General features: G+C 35.5%; 1 protein-coding gene across 4 annotated transcripts in view; it reads right to left on the minus strand.

Moving 5' to 3' along the window:
- Positions 1-19,658, minus strand: part of CDIN1 (CDAN1 interacting nuclease 1) — a 145,409-nt gene extending 125,751 nt beyond the window's left edge. For all 4 annotated transcript variants that reach the window (XM_058162163.1, XM_058162165.1, XM_058162164.1 and 1 more), the window contains exon 1: positions 19,339-19,658. In XM_058162163.1, coding sequence (XP_058018146.1) covers positions 19,339-19,652 — 314 coding nt within the window. In that variant the 5' untranslated portion in view covers positions 19,653-19,658. The remainder of the gene's footprint in view (positions 1-19,338) is intronic.
- Between the last annotated feature and the right edge of the window lie 756 nt (positions 19,659-20,414).

Consider the following 20,414-nt stretch of genomic DNA (forward strand, 5'->3'; position numbering starts at 1 on the left):
GTTTTTAAACAAATTCAACTCAGTCTCTGGCCAATCAGATGAAGTTAACAACCCATTGCTTTGGACTCTCTTAGCAACGTACAGGAGAATAACTAGACACAAGAACAGGTTTTTCCCGAACGCCATCATTCTACTAAACAAATAATTCCCTCAACACTTTCAAACTAGTACTAAGTCTGCATTACTATTAATCTTCTCATTGTTCCTATCACCAATCTCCTACTACTTATGACTGTATGACTGTAACCTTGTTGCTGGTATCCTTAAGATTTATATTGACTGTTTCCCTATGACTATCATTAAGTGTTGTACTTTATGATTCTTGACGAATGTATCTTTTCTTTTATGTACTCCGAGAGCGTATGCACCAAGACAAATTTCTTATGTCTATTCTATTCTGTTCTGTTCTGTTCTGTTCTGTGTTCTCCTTAATCTGAATGGGAAACATTGACATTTTCTTACAAAGAAAAAAATATGATACAAAACTGCAAAACATATTGAACGTTGGAGGTCAATATGAGGGCAATTCACTCCACATAGGTTTGTGTTCTGGTGCCATGTAGTTCCTCAAGAAAGATCAGTAGTGTGTGTTTACTAGTAAATCAGAAATCATCATTTTTATCCTTGCTGCCATTGGCTGGAATCTTCTATGGGATTGTGGAAGAGGGAGATATTTTAGCACATATGGTTGTCTTCTTACTCAGTAAACTTATTATTATTTTTAAATTCATGGTATATGGAAGTTACAATTCATGGGTTATAATGTAAGTCTTACTATATGCATAGTCTATGCTGTTCTATGCTTTCTTCTTCATGTGCATTAAAAAGAGGTCACATGTCAGTTGTTATTGTCCTACAGTGACATAAATCCACTGCCAATGATTCTTTGCTAGGCTCAATGCTATGTTAGTTTTTTTAAGCTGGCTTTAAAAAGTATGCTTAACTTTGGTTCTCATTATTTACTATGGGAACTTAAACAACAAATGAAGGCATCATCTCCATGGACAACTTTTCTCTAAACTGGAAAAGCTGTCACTTATCTAATATTATGGTCTTAAAAGTTGAAAATAAAGAAACATGGGTGGGTTTTTTTTCCATTTCCCCATTCTTCTCTGTGGTATATGACTTAAAGTATTTTAGATTTTGTTCCATCAGAACATGACTGATTCAAATTTTGTGAATGCCCATTGCAGCCTAAACAAAGGCACATGGAGAAAGTAATAAAATTGTGGATTATGCAACCTAGCACATTTGTCTGCATTTTTCTTCATTGGGGTTATCCGCAGATGCCCCTGGGAACTATTCCAAGGTTGATACACAACTTTTTCTCATTCTAAGCATACTCTAAAATGTAGAGTAATAAAATGTTATTGTTATCTGATTAAAGACAAACAAATTCAAAAACCTAACTAATACGAAGAGGTTTTTTTCTAACAAAGCATTTTATAGGAAGTATAATGGTAAATTTATAATTAATTGTAAGTCATTCTGAAAACCTTTTTGACTAAACAGCAAAGTAAAGTATTTTACCTACCAGCTAAATAAGACAACATGTAGTTCCCTGACAGTATTTTTTTTTTCTGATAAAGTTTCCCAGTTTGTCACGTTCCCAATTTCTCATCAAGACAAGATGAGAAATACGATTGCTGCATATATAATGAATTTTTAATGTATGTATCACCACAACATGGTATTGTAAGCAACTTTCTGCAATTTTGGTAAATGTGCCTTATCTCACTAAATAACAATGAATACGTCTATAATCTGTTACCTGGATAAAGAAGCAAAGGCAGAAGTTCTCTCTAGCCATCTAATCACCATATCAATGACACATGCCACAACAGAGAAGCACTAGTTTATTTGATTGATCATGCTAGATAAACTCCAAATAACAGAGAAATTAACAAATGCTTGACATTTGCTCAACATCTATTATTCTGACACTGCTTTCAGAATTTCAAAGCCTGGGAGGATGCTTAATCAACATTCATATTCCCTAGTGAGCTACAGGCACCATATTGCGCCCCGCCTTAGTACTGATGAAAGCTGCATATTGGCCATTTCCAAAGTGTTCTGGGACTCTACATAGGGCCCCTTCTCTCTCTTGTTCCTGTTCTGCAGTTTTCTTTTAAACACTTCCAAGACAAAAGCATCTGCCAGGTTTTTCCCCCCTCCCTCTGGGGATGTATGCAAAATGAATTTAACAGTTTTAAGGCCAGAGAAGCCCTCACATCTAAATTCATTCATAGGACAGAAAAGGGCCTAAGAGGCCTCTCCAGGGACAAAAAACCCTGCTGAAATTTTTCCCCGACAACACTGGGAGCTTTATAAATTCTAAGTCCAGACAATTTCCAATTCAAATGCCCAGTATAGCATGACCTTTGTCAGATCTAAGAGCCCTAGATGCACCCACTTTTTTTTTATTATTCTAACCAGCACAGACATTAGACAGAGCACTACTGCTAAGCAAGAGGCTCAATATTTGCATGCTCTTCCATTGTGAAAATTTAACACTGACAGCACTGTGTCGAATTCTTTTCCCTTTAGAACTTTAACTCCATAGGAGGGGCCTGGTTGACAGATGACTCTCTAACATATGTGTTATGTACACTGCACAGCTGAGGAACCTTAAATCAATGTCATACTATTTCAGAGATGACCTACATATACCTTTCTGCCCATTATTGGGGAAGGGGGGAACAGGAATCACCCTACTTTTTAAGAAGGAGAGCCAAAGATGTGTAATTTATACTCATTAAACAGCAAACAAAGCTGTTTCATGAAAGCAGTATAAATGTTCCGCACAAAATAATTTATCAGAAATGACATGTAGCACATCATATTGTATTATTTAATATGCTCACTAAAATTTTATAGATCAGACTCAATTCCTAAAAGAATGCATACAACCCTAGAAATATTTCTTTATCATCCATAATTTATTTTGATTATCTTTTACAGCTACAGGATAAAATAGAACTTGCAAAATTACAGGATTATAGTTTACACAGCCATTGTATCATATACTAAACATAACAAATGTCTCCACGTCTGGTAGTCCTTCCCCCCCACTCCACATTTACCATTCAATTCATACCGAACAATAAGCTCTTAATCTGATGCTATTCAGAAACAGCTTAACAATAAATACTGTAGCTTTAACAAAAAATTCAGCTTTTAGCCTGATCTTGTGTATGTTTATTTGGAAGCAAATCCTCCTAAATTAAATTTACTCATTGGGAAACTTCACAGAATTCAAGCTTTGATCAAGCTGTTACAATACAATATGGTATGAACCAGCAGTGTCTTGTGTAAGCAGAAAGCTCTACTTAATTTAGTTGATTTCTTTATTCTGTTGCAGTCCACATCATATCCTATCCCCTCCCATAAGAAAAGGTTAATAGCCCTCAGAATCACCTCTGCATAGCATAGGGCTATAGAGGAAGAAAACATTACAAAATAGCAAAAACAGCAAAAAAATCCCAACCCACCATAAACTATCAAACTATAAATCAGTCAATCAATCAATCAATGAATCATCACATACAAATTCTGCAATCATTCCAAGTGAATGGAATGCCACAGTTACTAAATGCTTCCTGAAATGTTTTAAAAACTTCTTAAATATCAGTAGCAAAGATGAAAATTTTCTGGGGGAAGAAGGCCATTTCTGCAGAAAATGCTTATCAATCTGTCCCTTTCTGCTACATCATTTGGGATTCTCAGCACCTTTTCTCTGCAGGCAATACCTTGAGCAAGTAGTCTTGGAGATATTCAGGCTCCAAACCATGTAGGACTTTAAATGCAATAACCAGCATGTTAAAGAACAATCAAAAGAAGACATTGTACAGATCGTCGCATGGAGAAAGCTAAGAAGAGGTTGTACTACACATAGTATAAATAATATTTATATACTTTTAGAAGTAATATTTGGGGGGAATTTCAGAATATTATTGAGACTTCACCTGAATACCATGGAAACCCATTTATATTTAAGGGTTATACAAGCTGAACAAACTTCTTGAAAGCGAAATGTCTTCAAAGAAAAACCAGAAAGTCTAGTTGCGTCTTGAAAACGCACCTTTGGGACAAGGGTTATAACAGCTAATCTGAGAATAGAACAGATAGTATCAGTGGAAGAGATGGGACATAAATGTGTATGTAGACTCCGCCTTGTAGTATCAGGCTCTGAGGTAGCAAAAGATTGCCAGAAGCCAATCAAATAGTAAATTTATGTCAGAGTTTTAAAAAGAGTCCATCTTCCTTACTATCATCTTCCTTACTATTATATCATTATAATAATCAACATAGTCATCCCCAAACATTTTTGCAGTGTCACTTGCTTTCTAGAAAATTATTGATCAACAAAATTGGTGAAAATCAATTTAAGGACAAATGGTATGCATCTCAAAACTAATATGAAGAAACAACGATAACAGCCTATTGTTGGGGCAGTGGGGGAGTGAGGGAGACTAGGAAATAGTTTTGTCTCTTCTATTACATTATTGAGAATTGTTCTGGGTAGAGAAGAGCATACGGGGATTGCATAGAAAGGTAAACTGCTTAGACGCTGTAATGAAATTGTTCAGCTCTGTAAAGAATTAAAATGGTTGTGAATGAACACATGTTAAGAAAACCAAAAGCAGCTTATGAAGCAAATATGTAGGCCTAAAAAGTGCTGTTTCAAAAAAAGTACTTCATATACTTTACTGTTAACTGCCAAAAATCTACTTTGAAAGATATGCACAGCCATAATATTTAAATGGACTCTCTTGATGGGATGCAAGTAAGTTGGAGTATCATACTGTGGATCTACTGTATTTATGGTGTAGATACCATAAAGAAGCATAAAGGATTTTTTTTTCTTGGCACCTTGGCTGGTAACATACTGCAATGATATATTTTGCTTGCCATTTTTATGCAAGAAAATAGGAGGAGGAATTATATATCAATAATACTTTGTTGTCAAAATCAAGCATGACTGTATAGGTCTTGAACTGTTGCCTAGATGAATATAATAGTCTGCATTAAAAGTTGTATTTCACTAAGATGGAAAGACTCATTGTTGACTTCTGGGTTAGGAAATGAATAAATAAGATATTATTGATGAGAATGTAGTCTCTTTGAAGGAGCAGATTCATAACTTTGGAATGTTCTTTTATTTCTCTCTATTATATATTCATCCTGAATTTCCAGGATTATAGGAGTTTCTACTGCAGTTTAGCTTCAGTAATTTCACATTTAATTACCACAATACGTTCTATTGTTTTCTTCTAATGATGATATTAAATAGTGCAATTCAGAATTCCGAAGCAATACCACATTGTCCAAAAAAAAAGTATTCATGTAACATTTTGTAAAAACCTGTGCTAACTTTTCATCCAAGTTCAAGGTGCTTAGAATAGCATCTGAACATCTAAAAGTGATAGGGTAGTTTGATACTGAAAATAGCATGTCCTATTATACACTTGATTCCTGTTGACCCATCTTCTGGATCATCAGACAGCTAGAAGTGCAATTTCAAAAACAAACATTCTACCTTCTATAAAACTAAATGGAATCTAACATAAGAGAAATTCAACTATATTCAATACATACAAACAGAAATCCCAATTACTGTTAAATTTTAGTTACATTTGCCACAGATTGAAGAATGGATGTGAACCTCTCTTAATAGATGAAACATTGCTTATTTTTTGTAGGTTCCATTCATCTACTCATAACAGTTGCTTCTTTACTCTTATCAAAAGAAACATTACTTATTTTATCAGGGTTTTTTCCCAATCTGTATTTTGCTTTAGATGAATAAATTATTAACAGTTGGGAATAATGCAGTCTCTCATTTCCACTTTGCTTCATGTTTAGAACTTGTTTAAAAGAGAGTAGTAAATAGTTTGGTATGCACTCATAACTTACACTGATGACCAGGGAAATGTTCATGTGAAAGCACCAGGATTAAACATTCTTTGATTTTAGCAGATTCCTTTTATTTTAGCAGATTCCTAGCTTACTAATAGATACCAATAAAATACTGGTACTTTAAAGGAAGCTTTAGTTTGATAAACAACCTATAAAACAATGCAGGTTTTGATTTAAAAATAACTAGAGAGAGAGTTTTTGTTCACACCTATATAATGCTTAATCATGGTTTTCTATTGTATTTTATTATTACATGTGATTCAGGTTTCATTACAATACAATACAATATAGATAAGTTCAGTAAAAAAACAACATGAATAAAATCTTTAAAATTGAGTGTGTTATTTAGTGAAAAGATGATTAAAAAAACTATTACAAAAAAAAATCACTGTCAAACATGAGAGCATATGTAACTTTCATTTTATTTAGTGATGTAATAAGCTTGGGGACGTATATCAGGACCAAGAGAGTCATGGTCATTAATTTAGGCAATAAATCACACACCTTGCCAACAATGACAGCAAACAGATGCTAACAAGGAAATGTATTATTTAATACTGCCATGTATTATAAAAATGGAGGTGTTTTTATAACCAGTCTTAAATTTTTATAATAATATGCATTTAGTGTATTACTGTTTTGACACACATAAGAATCAAATTTATAGGTCCATTCTGCAAACGCATGCTGTTTTGGAAGCATAGAAAGTATTAGAGCTTCTTTGAAAGAAAAAAAGGAAAAGGAAAAGCTTTAAAATTATATAATTTTAAAAATACATTAACTTATTACTGTATTCTACTTTTGTAGTCTGTTTAGCCAGGATTGTGACTTATTAGGGAACAGTATGTATATTTAAGACTAATGTTTTCCTGAGAGAAAGTCTGAATACCATAATATTCTGAATTAATTCTCAAACAAGTAAAGATAAAAAAGCTTTTGTCACATACTATGAATGTACTTTTAAAAGATTCTTATGAAAGATGTTCATTTATATAATAACTTATTTTTTTAAATGCAGTCCTTACTGTTCTCTTACTTTGTTGTATTTGTCTTAAGAATTTAGTAACTCTGCTGATTTCCATGGAGCCAATTAATAGGCATATTTAGGGATATTTATGGCCCCAAAATTTTTGCTGATATTTTTGTAAGCAAATGTATTGATGAAAACAAAACTCTTTTATATTTAAATAATGAAAAAGCTGTTTTTTAAAATCTTTAAATGAATTAGTGTATTTTGGCAAATTGAAATGGCAAGAATAGAATGACTCTACTTTTCTTTGTATATCTCTCACACCTGATTATGACTCTGCAGTATCTAGTACACTGAACTTGTTTTACTAGGGCATACATCATATTATTTCTAGTTGCCATTGTTTAACAAGTTAATCCTATGCAGAGGTTTTTGTTTATGAATTTATTTAACTTCAATTTGTAATAAGCTCGGCCAGCTCTTCCTTGGAAATGCTACAGTCAGTCTTCGAAAACACTTGAGGAAGCAGTGATCAGAGTAGGGAAACGAAATTTTCTTCATTAAATCTACTGAAGCAGATATTAAAAATGCATTTAATATACTGGGGATAGTTGGTGGGCATCAGAGAGTGTGACAGGCCAGTTACTGATGAGCTGCCGTCAGACGGCCTTCTCAGCAGGATTCTGTGTCTAAGGATGCTGCTGAAGGACAGCAATATCTTCCCCTGTGTGTAAGCTCTATTCATCTCCCAAGTATTTACTAAATCACAGACCTCTGCACACAAACTCAGCATTTCAGTGTATGCTAACAAATGATGAATGGTCCAGTCAATTCGTTATGTCTTGAAAGCGTGATTTCCTGCCATTCCAGTCATCAAACCTCTAGAGCTTTCAGAGCTGATCAGTCTTGGAGAATATATTTTGCAGGGTCTATTAGGAGTAGAGGTTGTTACCATTAAAATCTCTAACTTTTCCCAATGGCTGAGAAGGATAAAGGGTGAAAAAAAAAACACCTTGGGTCTGTAATTAAAGGACTCAATGTTCTATTAGATCCTCAAAGTCCTTTAAAACTGAAAGGTTCATATACTAAGTTTAAGTAAAAAAAACCCAAATATTTTTCTTAAGTAAATCTTTAGATAACAATTTATTACTTTCATGAAACTGAAATATTTGTATTGCTGTTGCGAAAAATGTTTAAAGACTTTCTACTTCAGATGAAACAGCCATTTTATATTTAAAAATGTAACTAAAAGAGGTATCTCATTGCTGTCTTACTTAAACTGAAAGTTTAAAAAATCAATAAAATTATATTAATGTAATTCCTGTAAAGAATGTGTCTTCATAAATCCATGTCCACAAGTTACAAGAGGTATACTTTTCATCACTTTTTAAATTATTTTATAATAAAAGCATACAAATATAGTCACCTTTTCTTCACAATGAACACAATTGCCTATTGCTTTTATATTATGTGTTAGTAAATTTATTGTAAGTGGTAACAGACATTATTCAGGAAACAATTACTTATTTTTTTCATCTTGTTTTTGCTTGCTAACTTAATACAAAGGCCCCAGCCAAGACTACTAAAACTTTTCCCTGTTTTTGCCCTATCGTTCACCTCAACCTTGACCTGAAGATTAAACTCACTTTTATTGCACACAAAGGTCATCTGTATTAGGTCAACATTCAAAGTCCCTTGTCAACCAAGGTTGATATATTCCAACCTTTCCTACTCTAATGCATCAAATTTTTCATGGTGAGGTCATACGCAGCAGACAGTGTATTCAGCAATTTATTGCACCATTGTAATTTAGCACAAAATATGATTGTCCAAAAAGCTGCCGCATGAATAAAATTTTTATCCCAATATGCTAAATCCCATTACCCTGCAAAGCTAACAAATCTGGTGCTACATAGAAACCCCATAAATAGTTATCCCTGAGATATAATGCAAAATTGGAACAGTTATATTGAAGTCGTAAGTGTTAGAGAAGAAGGATCATAGTATTTTAAAGCTCCAGGAGCCAAGAACCAATAATCATATGTGGAAAGTATTAAATCTGAACTACAGAGCCCTTCAAAATCTGAGGGCATTTATTTATGACCTGAGATCAAGGTTGTATGAGGTTGAATTATATGAAGCAATAATTAGTAGGATGGCCCCACTGTGAATGTATAATATATGAATGGAAAAAACCATACATGGTGAAAAATAATGCAGTTGAATGGAAGCATCTATCTAAAATAATAGATTTAGGTTTCTGAATAGAATCAAGGTAATTTGGGTTCAAGCTTTGTCTAGAATATTAAATTGTTCTGGCTTTTGGCCAGGTTTTCAGTCTGCTACGTTACAGAAAAGTGAGGATAAAATGATGGGAAATTCAGGTATGCTTCCTTAAATTACTACAGTAAATACTTTTCTTTTAAGACAAATTTCTGTTTTTAATACAAATAATCTGTCAGAGAGAATGTGAAAGTAACAACTGTCCAGCGAGGTGGAAAATATGAGGAGTAACAACTTTAGAATAAAACTACCTCACTGTCTCTGTACTTACCTGTTATTCAGAATCACAGCACTCTTTGCAAGACCAGAACTGCCTGAATTCCTCCCTAGCTGAAAGTAAGTATGGAAGTAATAACCAGCAGTGTAGTATTTTAATGTTGGTACTTGTTGGTGTAATTGTTTTTATTTTTACTTTTAAAATCGTTCACCATTCAGTCATTCATTGAGATGGGTAACTATACAAATTGACTAAATAAGTAAATAGACGGACAGACAGATAGATGTAAGACAGAAGCCTTTGTCAGGCTTACTGACTGAGCTTGGCAGTTAATCACACACTTTGTGTCACTTCATTGCTTAATTCCTTGTCAACTCCTTGCTTTGACTTTTTGAAAACTTTCATATATACAGTAACTGCAACAGATGAAGGTATTTAAATAAGACATGGAATCATAAACTAAAGGTAAAGATAAGGTTTTCCTAGTTCAGTTGTGTCCAACTCTAAAGGCTGGTGCTCTTTTTCCTTTCTTAGCCAAGAGAGCTAACATTGTCTGAAGACATTTTCATGGTCATGTGACCAGCATGACTATACACCAAGGCACACAGAATGCTGTTACCTTCTCACCAAAGTGGCATCTATTTATCTACTGACTTTTGCATGCTTTCTAATTGCTAGTTGTGAAAGAGCTGGGCCAAGTAACAGAAGCTCATCCCATTGCGTTACACTCGGAACTCGAACCAAGATGTCAGCTTTCCAGCTGACAAGCTCAGTTTCTTTAACTGCTGAGTCATCACATCCTCCTCATGAAATCATATGAAATGTTTTCTAAATGTAAAGACATTTATATTCTTATGTATTTAAATTCTAGGCTTCTTTCTCCATACTTTCTGACTTAACAGATATAGTAGTATCTCGATACTCAATTGCTTCAAAATCTGTTGAATTTGGTATTCAACACATTTTGACACAAAAATGTTGTCCCAGTATTCATCTTTACTTGGTAATTGATGCGCTGCAAAAGGAAGTGGGGACAGCTGCAGAGGCCAGACAGGAAGTCAGCTATGCTGGGAAGATCACTGGCATAGGAAAAGGGACAGATAGGAAGTTTTTCCTGGCCAAAACAAAGAGTCATGTGGTAAGTCACATGTATCAATAGTGGTTTTTATTTTGAAAAGGCAACTGGACTGATATTTTGAGGAAAAACAAGATGTTTCGCTTCCTATCCTGGAAGCATCATCAGTTGTATTGGATGCTGTGGGAGATGGAGGGACAATTATTGATTAGTTGTGATTAGTTGGTGGTGGTTGGGGTAGAATGATAGATTCTGATAGGCTGGGGGGGAATGAAAATATTTTATTTTCTTTGCAGTCAACTGGTCTTAACACTCTCTGAGACCTTTTGTGGTTGGAGTTTTATCTATGACCTCAGGGTCACCTGAATCAGAGATAATCTTCTTGTAACAGCCAAAAGAACCGCATTGTAAATTGAGGGTAGGTAACGTCTTATCCCTCTACCTCTGTTGAGAGGGCTGTTCATGGTTTGTTTGCTACTCATCCTGTTTAGTACTCATCGTGCCTCATGGAACCATTTAAGCACAAGTAGCGAAGTACCACCGTATATGTATTTCCTATCTGCCATAATGATCAGAGGTTGTCTCGGGTGATATCTAGCTCCACACATGCAAGCCACAGTCCATTGCTGGGAATCTGAGAGGAGAAAACCTTTCTTCTGTAACTTCATTCTCATGGACAAATAACTCTCTGTCTAATAAGAAGTTCTACCTTTGGCCCCCATTATATGGGCTTCAAGAGGATTAAGTTCTCATTCTATTTGTTTAATCTCTTCATGAGGTCACTTGATGAAGTCATCCACTGTCATGAGGTGAAGTACCATCAATATGATGATGCAACCCAGCTGGCGAATTAAGCAATGATGTTGATGTCCTGTCTCAGTGTTTGAGGCTGTGGTCTTCACTCTAACAAAAGCAGCACTGACAATTAGTACAATATAATTCTAAAGGGAACCCTGGCAATTATTGGAGATGCATAAAAATGTAATCCATTTAAAGGTCACTACTCAACTGATGCAAATGCTTCCAATCTTTCTACTTACACAAATTCTACCCTTCCAAAAACTCATCTCTGAAACATGCTTAGGATATTGACTACGTTAAACCATTACTTATATTCTCATACATTCCTTAATTTTGTTAAAGTAGATGTAGTCATACATCAATGTAAAAGATACCAGGTTATGGTATTGTAAAGTTGGCGCTGTTGCTGACACAGGAGAAAATGGAAGTGTAATATACCTTCAGATTTCTTTAGAAACCTTGAGATTTTGGAATTGGTGTGGAAGAATACTACAGCATCTCTAATGGACCCTTTGCAGCCTTATTTATTCACCTTCATAATATATCTATGCTAGGGATAAGTTTTCAAATTTGGCTCAAACTATTTAAATAAATATTTCTATTTAAACTATATATGAAAAACTGGTGGTGTGATATACATTTAAGCTTACTGTAACTTTTTCAAGCATGTACTGATAAGGTTCATGTTCCACACTTGCAGTCCATTTGCCAGCTTAGCTTAATGTAGCTTGAAAAGTAAGTCACATTTTACCTATTAGTTTTTCCTACAAATGTTATTGGAAAAACAAACTGTAATATACGTTTCATAAATGACATTCAATATAAATATTAGTAAGTACAAAATTACTTCTTTTAAAGAGTTAGTCCTTTCACTGATTTTGCTCAGATAGAGTGAAAGAGAGATTTTCTGTATCTTACAATGATATAAAATAGTGAACTAGAATAAATGATGTTTGGAACCTTGATAAGTTATAAAGTGGTTTAAATTAAGGTATAAGAGGATTCTGGAACTTTGTCAAGAATTCTGAAAAAAAATTGTTGCATAAATTGTATCAATGCCCATGAAGTGGCAAAAAGAAAGCCGCCAAACCATAGTACACAATTAGTGTGAGCCTTGCACTAGTTTCGGGATGCTAACTTTAAATTTAAAGCCCCACATGGCTTACCCCATGTACTTGCAGGACAACCTTTTCTAATTCTGGAATTGAATTATTCAGCATGTGCTCTCTGGAAAAACCTATTAGTTGTTCCAATTATCAAGAGGTAAAAAGGCACAGAGTCAGTAATTTTTGTTAGCTGTTCTTGCATTTTGGAGCAGCCTCCTCCTTGAGCACAGGCTAATAGTCTTCCAGAAGTTAGTGAAAACTGATGGATCCAGATCAGGGTTCTACTTACCTTTGCTACCGGTTTGCATTGTGCCTGTGCTTCTGCGCATGCGCAGATCACTTTTGATGACATTCGGGTCAGCGGGCAGAGCCTCCCGCCGGTTTTACTACCAGTTCTATAGAGCCAGTCTGAACCGGGGGCAACCCATCCCTCCAACCCCTGATCCAGAGGACTTCTGGGTACCATTTGGTTTTGCAGTATGGATTTTATGAATCTGTGATATGAATTTTAGGAGCTCATGGTATTATTTTGTTTCTATTTTTGTTTTTATTTGGGAGTCAGTGTAGATTACATGCAGTTTTATAATGGCATATAAATCAGATATCAATCTGTCAGAAGGTTGGGAGATCTACCAGAGCAGATTTGGTAGTACATAAGGAACTGAATAGAAGAGTGCAAGATTGCAGTGAAATTACTTTCTAAGGCACCCAGGATAGCATTTAAATCACTGGTTAAGCCATCTGTCCAACTTGGACTGGTGGATATCCCCTCAGGAGACTGCACATAAAACTAACTACAAGAAAACCACCTTACGATGGAACTGATCATTTGGTTCAATATTCTGAACACTAATTGACAACAATGCTCCAAGATTTTAGGTGAGGTTATTTTTCAAATCTGGAATCTTACGGTACATGAAAGCGTATGGTCTTTTGAGCTATAGCCAAGTTTCTGATACAACACTATCAATTATGCACTAATTTTATTCTTACGAGTGACTTTACATTAATAAATTTGATCACAAAGCCTTTTTTCATAAGCCTATAGAGGCCAGAATGAAAAAAAAAAGATTTACTTAGTCATAGTAAACCACAAAGCAAAGATGTATTACAAATATTGTTTGTAATACAAAACATTTAAGGTTGCAATCCACTTGCACTTAACTAAATGAGACTCGTATTTGAGCAAACATGTTTCAGATAGCATTTTAAGAATTCTATATCCATGATACATTTGTCCATACTATTCTAGAACAAATGGTTTATTGTGTCTCATGACACTAAAATGCTAATTTTTAACATAAAACTGTCTACAAATGTGGTTAAAATTAAATATTACATACACATTTCATCTTCCTAGTATTATTTTTATGTTTCCATTATTTTTGAAGAAGGCTTTGTCTGGCACATTTTACATAGTTCTCTCTGACAGTGTAAATATCAGTATCAGTTTCATCTCATCTGGACTTACAGGGGAAAAAAAGTTCTGCCTATCTGAATTGTCCCAAGAAGCTTTAAGATTAATTTGATTTAAAAGGCTTCAGGAACTTTCAAAGGAGAGTTGGTGGTTTCAGGCCATTTCTTAATGGACAGGTGCATCTATCATAAAACCATCAGGATTTCTACCATTATTGGCAATTTCTCATCCACACACAATATTTTCATTTTAGAGTCTAGGCATATTGGCAGAAAGATATATTCTAGACGGAACAGTAAATTTCCACAAATGATACAATTCTGTATACTCAGAAAATATAAGAAAGAATGGTTATTTCATTCATGGAGTAGTTTTATCTATTAAATTAATAGGTTTAAATACAAAATATTTTATTTATTTAAATTTAACAAAAATGTTAGCAAAATATTAGCAGAATGCAGAATTGGAAATTACTCTAATGGACAAGATAATACAAAGCAATTATTTTGTAAGAAAAAGGGTTTTTTTAGGAAAAGTCATCTTCAATTATTTATTTTCTATTATGAAACTAAATAGAAAATATTCCCTATATGGTAACATCCAAGAGATAAAACGGTTTCAGAGATAGTGTATTAATACTCAGCTAATTTACAGACCTTGAAACTTTCAACTGAATAATAATCCTTCACGTTTTATGCATTATTCTTTTATATTAAAAGCAATCACATGCCATTTATATTTGGAGAAACAAGTACCTACTAAAATTGGATTGAAAGTTTTGTTTAATATTTTTCAGTTTTATACAGGTGATCCAGCATGCCCAGGCACCAGCTTTAATTTAAGACTATTTAAAACAATAACAAAATGCACATGACAGCATTCATGCTAGAGAAGCAATTTCTTCAGGGAAAAAAATCACGCAAGTGTTTACCTGGGTGGTTGTTGCTTAAATTTCCTGTTTAGAGACCTTTCAAAATTATGACAGTACTGAAAGTATCTTTACGACTGGTCCTCATACTTAAAACAGTATTATTTGTTTGTTTGCTTGTTTATTTAATCAAATTTCTATACTTCCCATCACACTTGCATGTGATAAAAGATTCAGGCACTTTATAACCAGCAGGTGTTTACAAATGTCTCCCATGATCATGTGATTACCACTTGCATGTTTCACAGCCAGCTTCTGACAAGCAGAGTCAATGGAGAAACTAGCAGTAAAATTGCAAGTCATGATCATTTGATGTCTGGCTTAACAACTGCAGGTTGCGTAGTGTTTTGTTTATTCATTTAGCAATGGCCATCTCCATTGCTGCCATTGCATCACACTGGTAGCTATGGAACTGTTGATTGGTATGTTAGGCACTGATGCTCACTGCTGCTATAAACTGGCTTGAAAATTCATTAAAAATTAAGAATTACTTCTGGAGACCTGGTGCAAGCTCTGTAAGTATGTACTATATAAACAGAGAAAGGGTGTGTGTATAGGAACCATATTGTTAATTTATGGGCCAAAAGATCGAACAATTTAAGATGCAGCAGCAATTGTATCACTGTAAATGTTTGCAGTTTATTCTTATGCCAACAGTTTCAATTATCAAATCTGAAAATTAATTTGCAGAAGAAAATGGAAATGAGCAAAAGTAGTTGTCCAAAATCTTTTAAGATGCTGAAAACTGGAATTTCCTAACTCAGCCTCAGAAGATCTGTTTTCCCTTTCATTTTTGGTATATATTTTCCTTTGGACAATAACAGGTCTTAACGTTTCAATGTTTAGGATTTCCTTTACAAAGGCCTATTTAACCTAGCACTTTCTTCCATCCTAGAGACAAAGTTTTCAAATTACCAATCCTCTATAGTATTTGTGTCTCTGGTACTTTGAAAAGTGCGACACATATCCTTCAATGCTTCAGAAGGGACACAACTTGCAAATTTCCTATTTTTTAAATTCCCATGAAGAATATATTTATTTTCTGTAATTTTCATTGTTATACATGTGAGCCTGAATATAACTATAATGGTTCCAAAGCTAAGAAAAGAGCTCAGTCATTGTACAATAAATACATAGACTTTTAATAATTGTATGCCACCCACTTACAGAAAGAAGGCTATCCATATAAATCTTATGAATAAATGAATTTATTGTAAAAACAATATTCAAGTTCTGTGGTTTATTGTATTCCTTGATTTGGCCAAAGGCTAAATGAAAATTCACTCATCCACTTAAATAAAAGTATATTGATGAGTGACTCACAAAGGTATGTCAGTATATTCATGGTTTCTTTCTCTTTTTTTTTTCATATATTATTTGGTGCATCCTACCTGAGATAATTCAATAATATTTTTCTCAACTGGGTATAGTCAATTTGTATCAAAGGTCCAGAAATGTGCTAAGAGTTCTTTCTGGCAAAGCCACTTGAATATTTTTCTGCCAAATTCCTTTTTTCTCTCACTTATGTATTTACCATGTGTAGTTATTGTAAATGTGTGCCTTGTTTCCATTTAATCCCTAGCTGCAATAGACCTTGATATACGACCATTTGCTTAACAACAGTTCAAAGTTACAATGGTATTGAAAAAAGTAGCTTACAATTGAAGTTACGTCTGTAACTTACACTTCTGTGATCATGTGATCACAATTAGTGACCTTCCCAGTTAGCTTCCAAGTAAAATTAATGGGGAAACTGGTAGAAAAGATTACAAATCATGCTCACATGATATCTTACTTAACAATCGTGATTGTTCGCTTATCACTACAGCAAAAATAGCCATAAAATTGGGTCTGGTCACATGATGGCTTGCTTAACAACTGTGTCACTTAACAAACAAAATTCTGGTCCCAATTGTGGTTGTAAGTTGAGAATTATCTGTATTGTTACTAGGGGATCAAAAGGAACAGAGAAAATGAAAACAAAAAGGATCTTTCTAAGATCTTTGTTCCTAGAAACGAGGCTGGATGTTCCCCAAATCCTCAACTTTTTAACCTGATCGAACCTTTTGTGCATAACATAGCAAAGAATGTTAATAAAATTCATAATGCTGTGATGCATTCAATTTTTTTTTTTGCTATGATAATCACACACATTAGAAATCTAGCTGTAGAAAACACTAAGGAAATGTGCAGGGAACACAAGACAAGGAAAGAAACATGCTTGAATAATGTAGTGCTTAAGAATAAGGCTCTACACATTATGTCAATTCATTTAGACTACAAAATTTGACACTCTAACTCACAAATTTCTTTTTTTCTACTCTTTCAATGTCTTGTTCTATGTGATTTTGCTTTGCATGAGCTTATCATGGTACATAATCATAGCATAAAGTGAAGGAAGCCTCTCTTAAGATCTAGCTTAACTTATACTTCAAACACTCCATCAAACAAGATCACATCCTGCATGCCATTATATATGAGAAGTATACAAACTTTTATGCTATACAAACTAATACTATTTATTTATATTACACCCAGTTAATTATCTGCAACCCAGCGAAAAGTGGGCGTTCAGTTTTTAATAATTAAACAGCCCTACTTCATAGCAAAAGACAGGACTAATTTTCATCAGACTGAAGAAGATCATGCTTGTTGTACATGGCATTTTGAAGGATGTTCTCAAAACCTGTATGAAACCTGTACTCCTTTTGGGAGGTAGTGGGTTTTTAAGAGGAAAAAGAGATAAACAAGAAGTGCAGTTTCCAAGCATGTGGGGGCATAAACATGACACCTGCAACACCTGCAACACTTCAAATATAATGTATATTCCAATAAAAAAAGTATATATGTAGCTCAGAGTTGAATTGTGGAGTCCTTGCTGCTATCTGACCTTGACTGGTTGTTTACAACATTTCATTACCCCAATTAGTTAACATCACTTACACTCACACTGATGTTACCTAGTTGGGTAATACAACATCTAAAAGCAAACCATTAAGCTCAGAGAGGACCCCACAAAACAGTATTTTTCCATGATTCCATCATGGCTTAGGAGAGCAGCCATGGGCAAAAAAGAGGCCATTGTTTTAAGGAGGCGTAGACAGATGCTGTCTAGATATCCTTGTTCACATTTAAACAAAAAGCAGGTCCACAATGTTGGATATGTCTAGTACTTGTATCTTCCTACCTCAGTGATTATTTAACCTACCTGACAGAATGGCTTCTAGAATGAGAACATTAAATGGCATAATTCAGTTACATTACAGATAGCTTTGGTTGTTTTATTGCAATGGAATAATATGTCTACCATTAAGAATTTTCTGTGATGCTAGAAAGAGTCAAGTGTTAAAGGAGGTGGTGTTAAATGTGTTTTCCAACATGAATATAAAATGTATGAACATTATTTTTACAATGCTAAGGAATATTAATAGATGTTTTAGGTTTTTTTAATTTCAATCTACTTTTCCTTCAGGAATTTAAGGCTTGATAATCCAAACCACCCTAACTAATCTGTTTGATAAGCTAACAGAGAGAATTGACTTTATTATTTCTTGTGGCATGTGGCCATAGGAAGCTCCAAACTAGATCAGATCTGTAGTACTTGGGAAAATGAGAGCTATTTGGGGAAAATGGTACCTTTGGTAGAAGGGAGCATAAATTATAAAGTGCAAGCACATAGATAATACAGGTAGTCCTCAATTTACAACCATTCGTTTAGTGACCATTCAGTTACAACAGGACTGAAAAAAGTGATTTATGATTGTTTTTCACACATGATCTTTGCAGCATCACCCCCTGATCACATGATCAAAATTTGGATGCCTAGGAACTGGCATGTATATGTGACAGCTGCAGTGTCCCGAGGTTTGACAACTACAGTGATTCACTTAACCTCTGTGGCAAAAGACAAATCTCAAAATGGGGAAAAATTCACTTAACAAGTGTCTTGTTTAGCAAACAGAAACGTTGGCCTCAATTGTGGACATAAGTCAAGGACTCCCTGTATCTAAATACTTCCCCGCTCTCTTCATTTTTAAGAAGAATTAAAGATATTTACAACAAATATCTTAAAAAGTATCGGTATTGGAACTTGGTTCACATGACAGTTGGTCTGCCACAATCCCACATCAGGCTGAAATGAAGAATTGATATAATTTACTGAGACCTAGCAGCTTATTTACATTAGGGGTGGCCATTCCAGAGAGGACACACCACACTTTACATCTTTTACTCATGGGTAACTTTCTTTCTGAGGTCCCTGGCAAGCAAGCCAGAGTCAACATTTCTTTTTCCCGTTCCTCTAATTCCCCGCTCCCCTTTTTAAAAAAAATCCAGCCCAAAAGCTGCCCCAGCGAAGCGAAACCACACTGCACGGGAGCGAGTCTTTTTTATCACGCCGCAAAGGCAGCTGAGCTGCTTCCTCTCCCGTTACAAAAGGATTCCCCGCGGCCTCGGGCCGCCACTTGTTAACAGTTTACTTCCGACAGCTGACTTCTTCACTTCCTTCGCGTAAAAAAAAAAGAAAGAAAGAAAAAGGGGGCGGAATTTGCCTTGGAAGAGCCTGGGCGGCGGGAAGAGGTTGTGGGGGTGTGGGAGACGGAGGCTGCCCGGGGAAGACTTACCTGGGGAATTTTGCCTTCAGTTTCCTCAGGCTCTGCCTGGTAGGCGGTACCTGAGCCAGGAACTGAACCACCTCTTCGTACTGGGCTTTAGTGAGCTTCATAACCTCCCCGGTGGACGGAGGTGACCCCTGCAAGCTGCAGCAGAGCGCAAGGGAGCGGCTGGGGCAGGGAAGAATCTCCTTGCTTTTAAGGGGACGCTTCCTTGCTCCGGCCACCGCCGAGTGGAAGCGGAGGGTTTGGTGAAAGCCGGCAGCCCAAATAAACCCCTGCCCCGACTCCGCGGCTTCGCGCCACTGCAAAAGACGAACACTCATGCGCTGCGCTCGGAGCTCCACCCTCGTTGGCGCGTAGAGCCCGGCTCGGCCCTTTTCTTCCTGGGTAGAAAGCTGCGAGGCATGCGGGCTGGTCGGAGCAAGCGAGAGGCGAAGGAACCGTTGGCCTTTTTTCCTTAGACTGGTGACCGGCCGGCTTGCCCAGAATCTTACACTATCCTTCGGGGGAGTGTAGTTTTTGGTACCTGGATAGGATTGAAAGGAGGGGATGACTAGTTGCTCAGATTGCCCCCCTCCCACCCTGGACACTGAAATGGTGTAAATATGAGGAAGGAACTATCGGCTGGCCGCCTTAGGCACAAGTTATACACAAGTGTCGGTTTGTGCATTGGTCGATCATGATAAAAATAATTCAAAAGTAACCGTAGGGGAAACGTAATTATTGATGCACTATTTGGGGGCAAACCAATCTCATCCAGAAAGAGTTTATTAGGGCAGACATTGCAAGTGTTTAATTTGATTGTGATTTACACTTTCAGATTATAATGAAGACAAATGCTGACACCATATTATTTGCATTTATATCCCACCCTTCTCCGAAGACTCAGGGAGGCTTACACTATGTTAGCAATAGTCTTCATCTTATTTGTATATTTATATACAAAGTCAACTTATTGCCCCCAACAATCTGGGTCCTCATTTTACCTACCTTATAAGGATGGAAGGCTGAGTCAACCTTAGGCCTGGTGGGACTAGAACCTGCAGTAATTGCAAGTAATTGTGTGTGTGTGTGTATACACACAC

This window comes from Ahaetulla prasina, chromosome 1 (assembly GCF_028640845.1).
Source record: "Ahaetulla prasina isolate Xishuangbanna chromosome 1, ASM2864084v1, whole genome shotgun sequence".
NCBI classification, from domain to species: domain Eukaryota; kingdom Metazoa; phylum Chordata; class Lepidosauria; order Squamata; family Colubridae; genus Ahaetulla; species Ahaetulla prasina.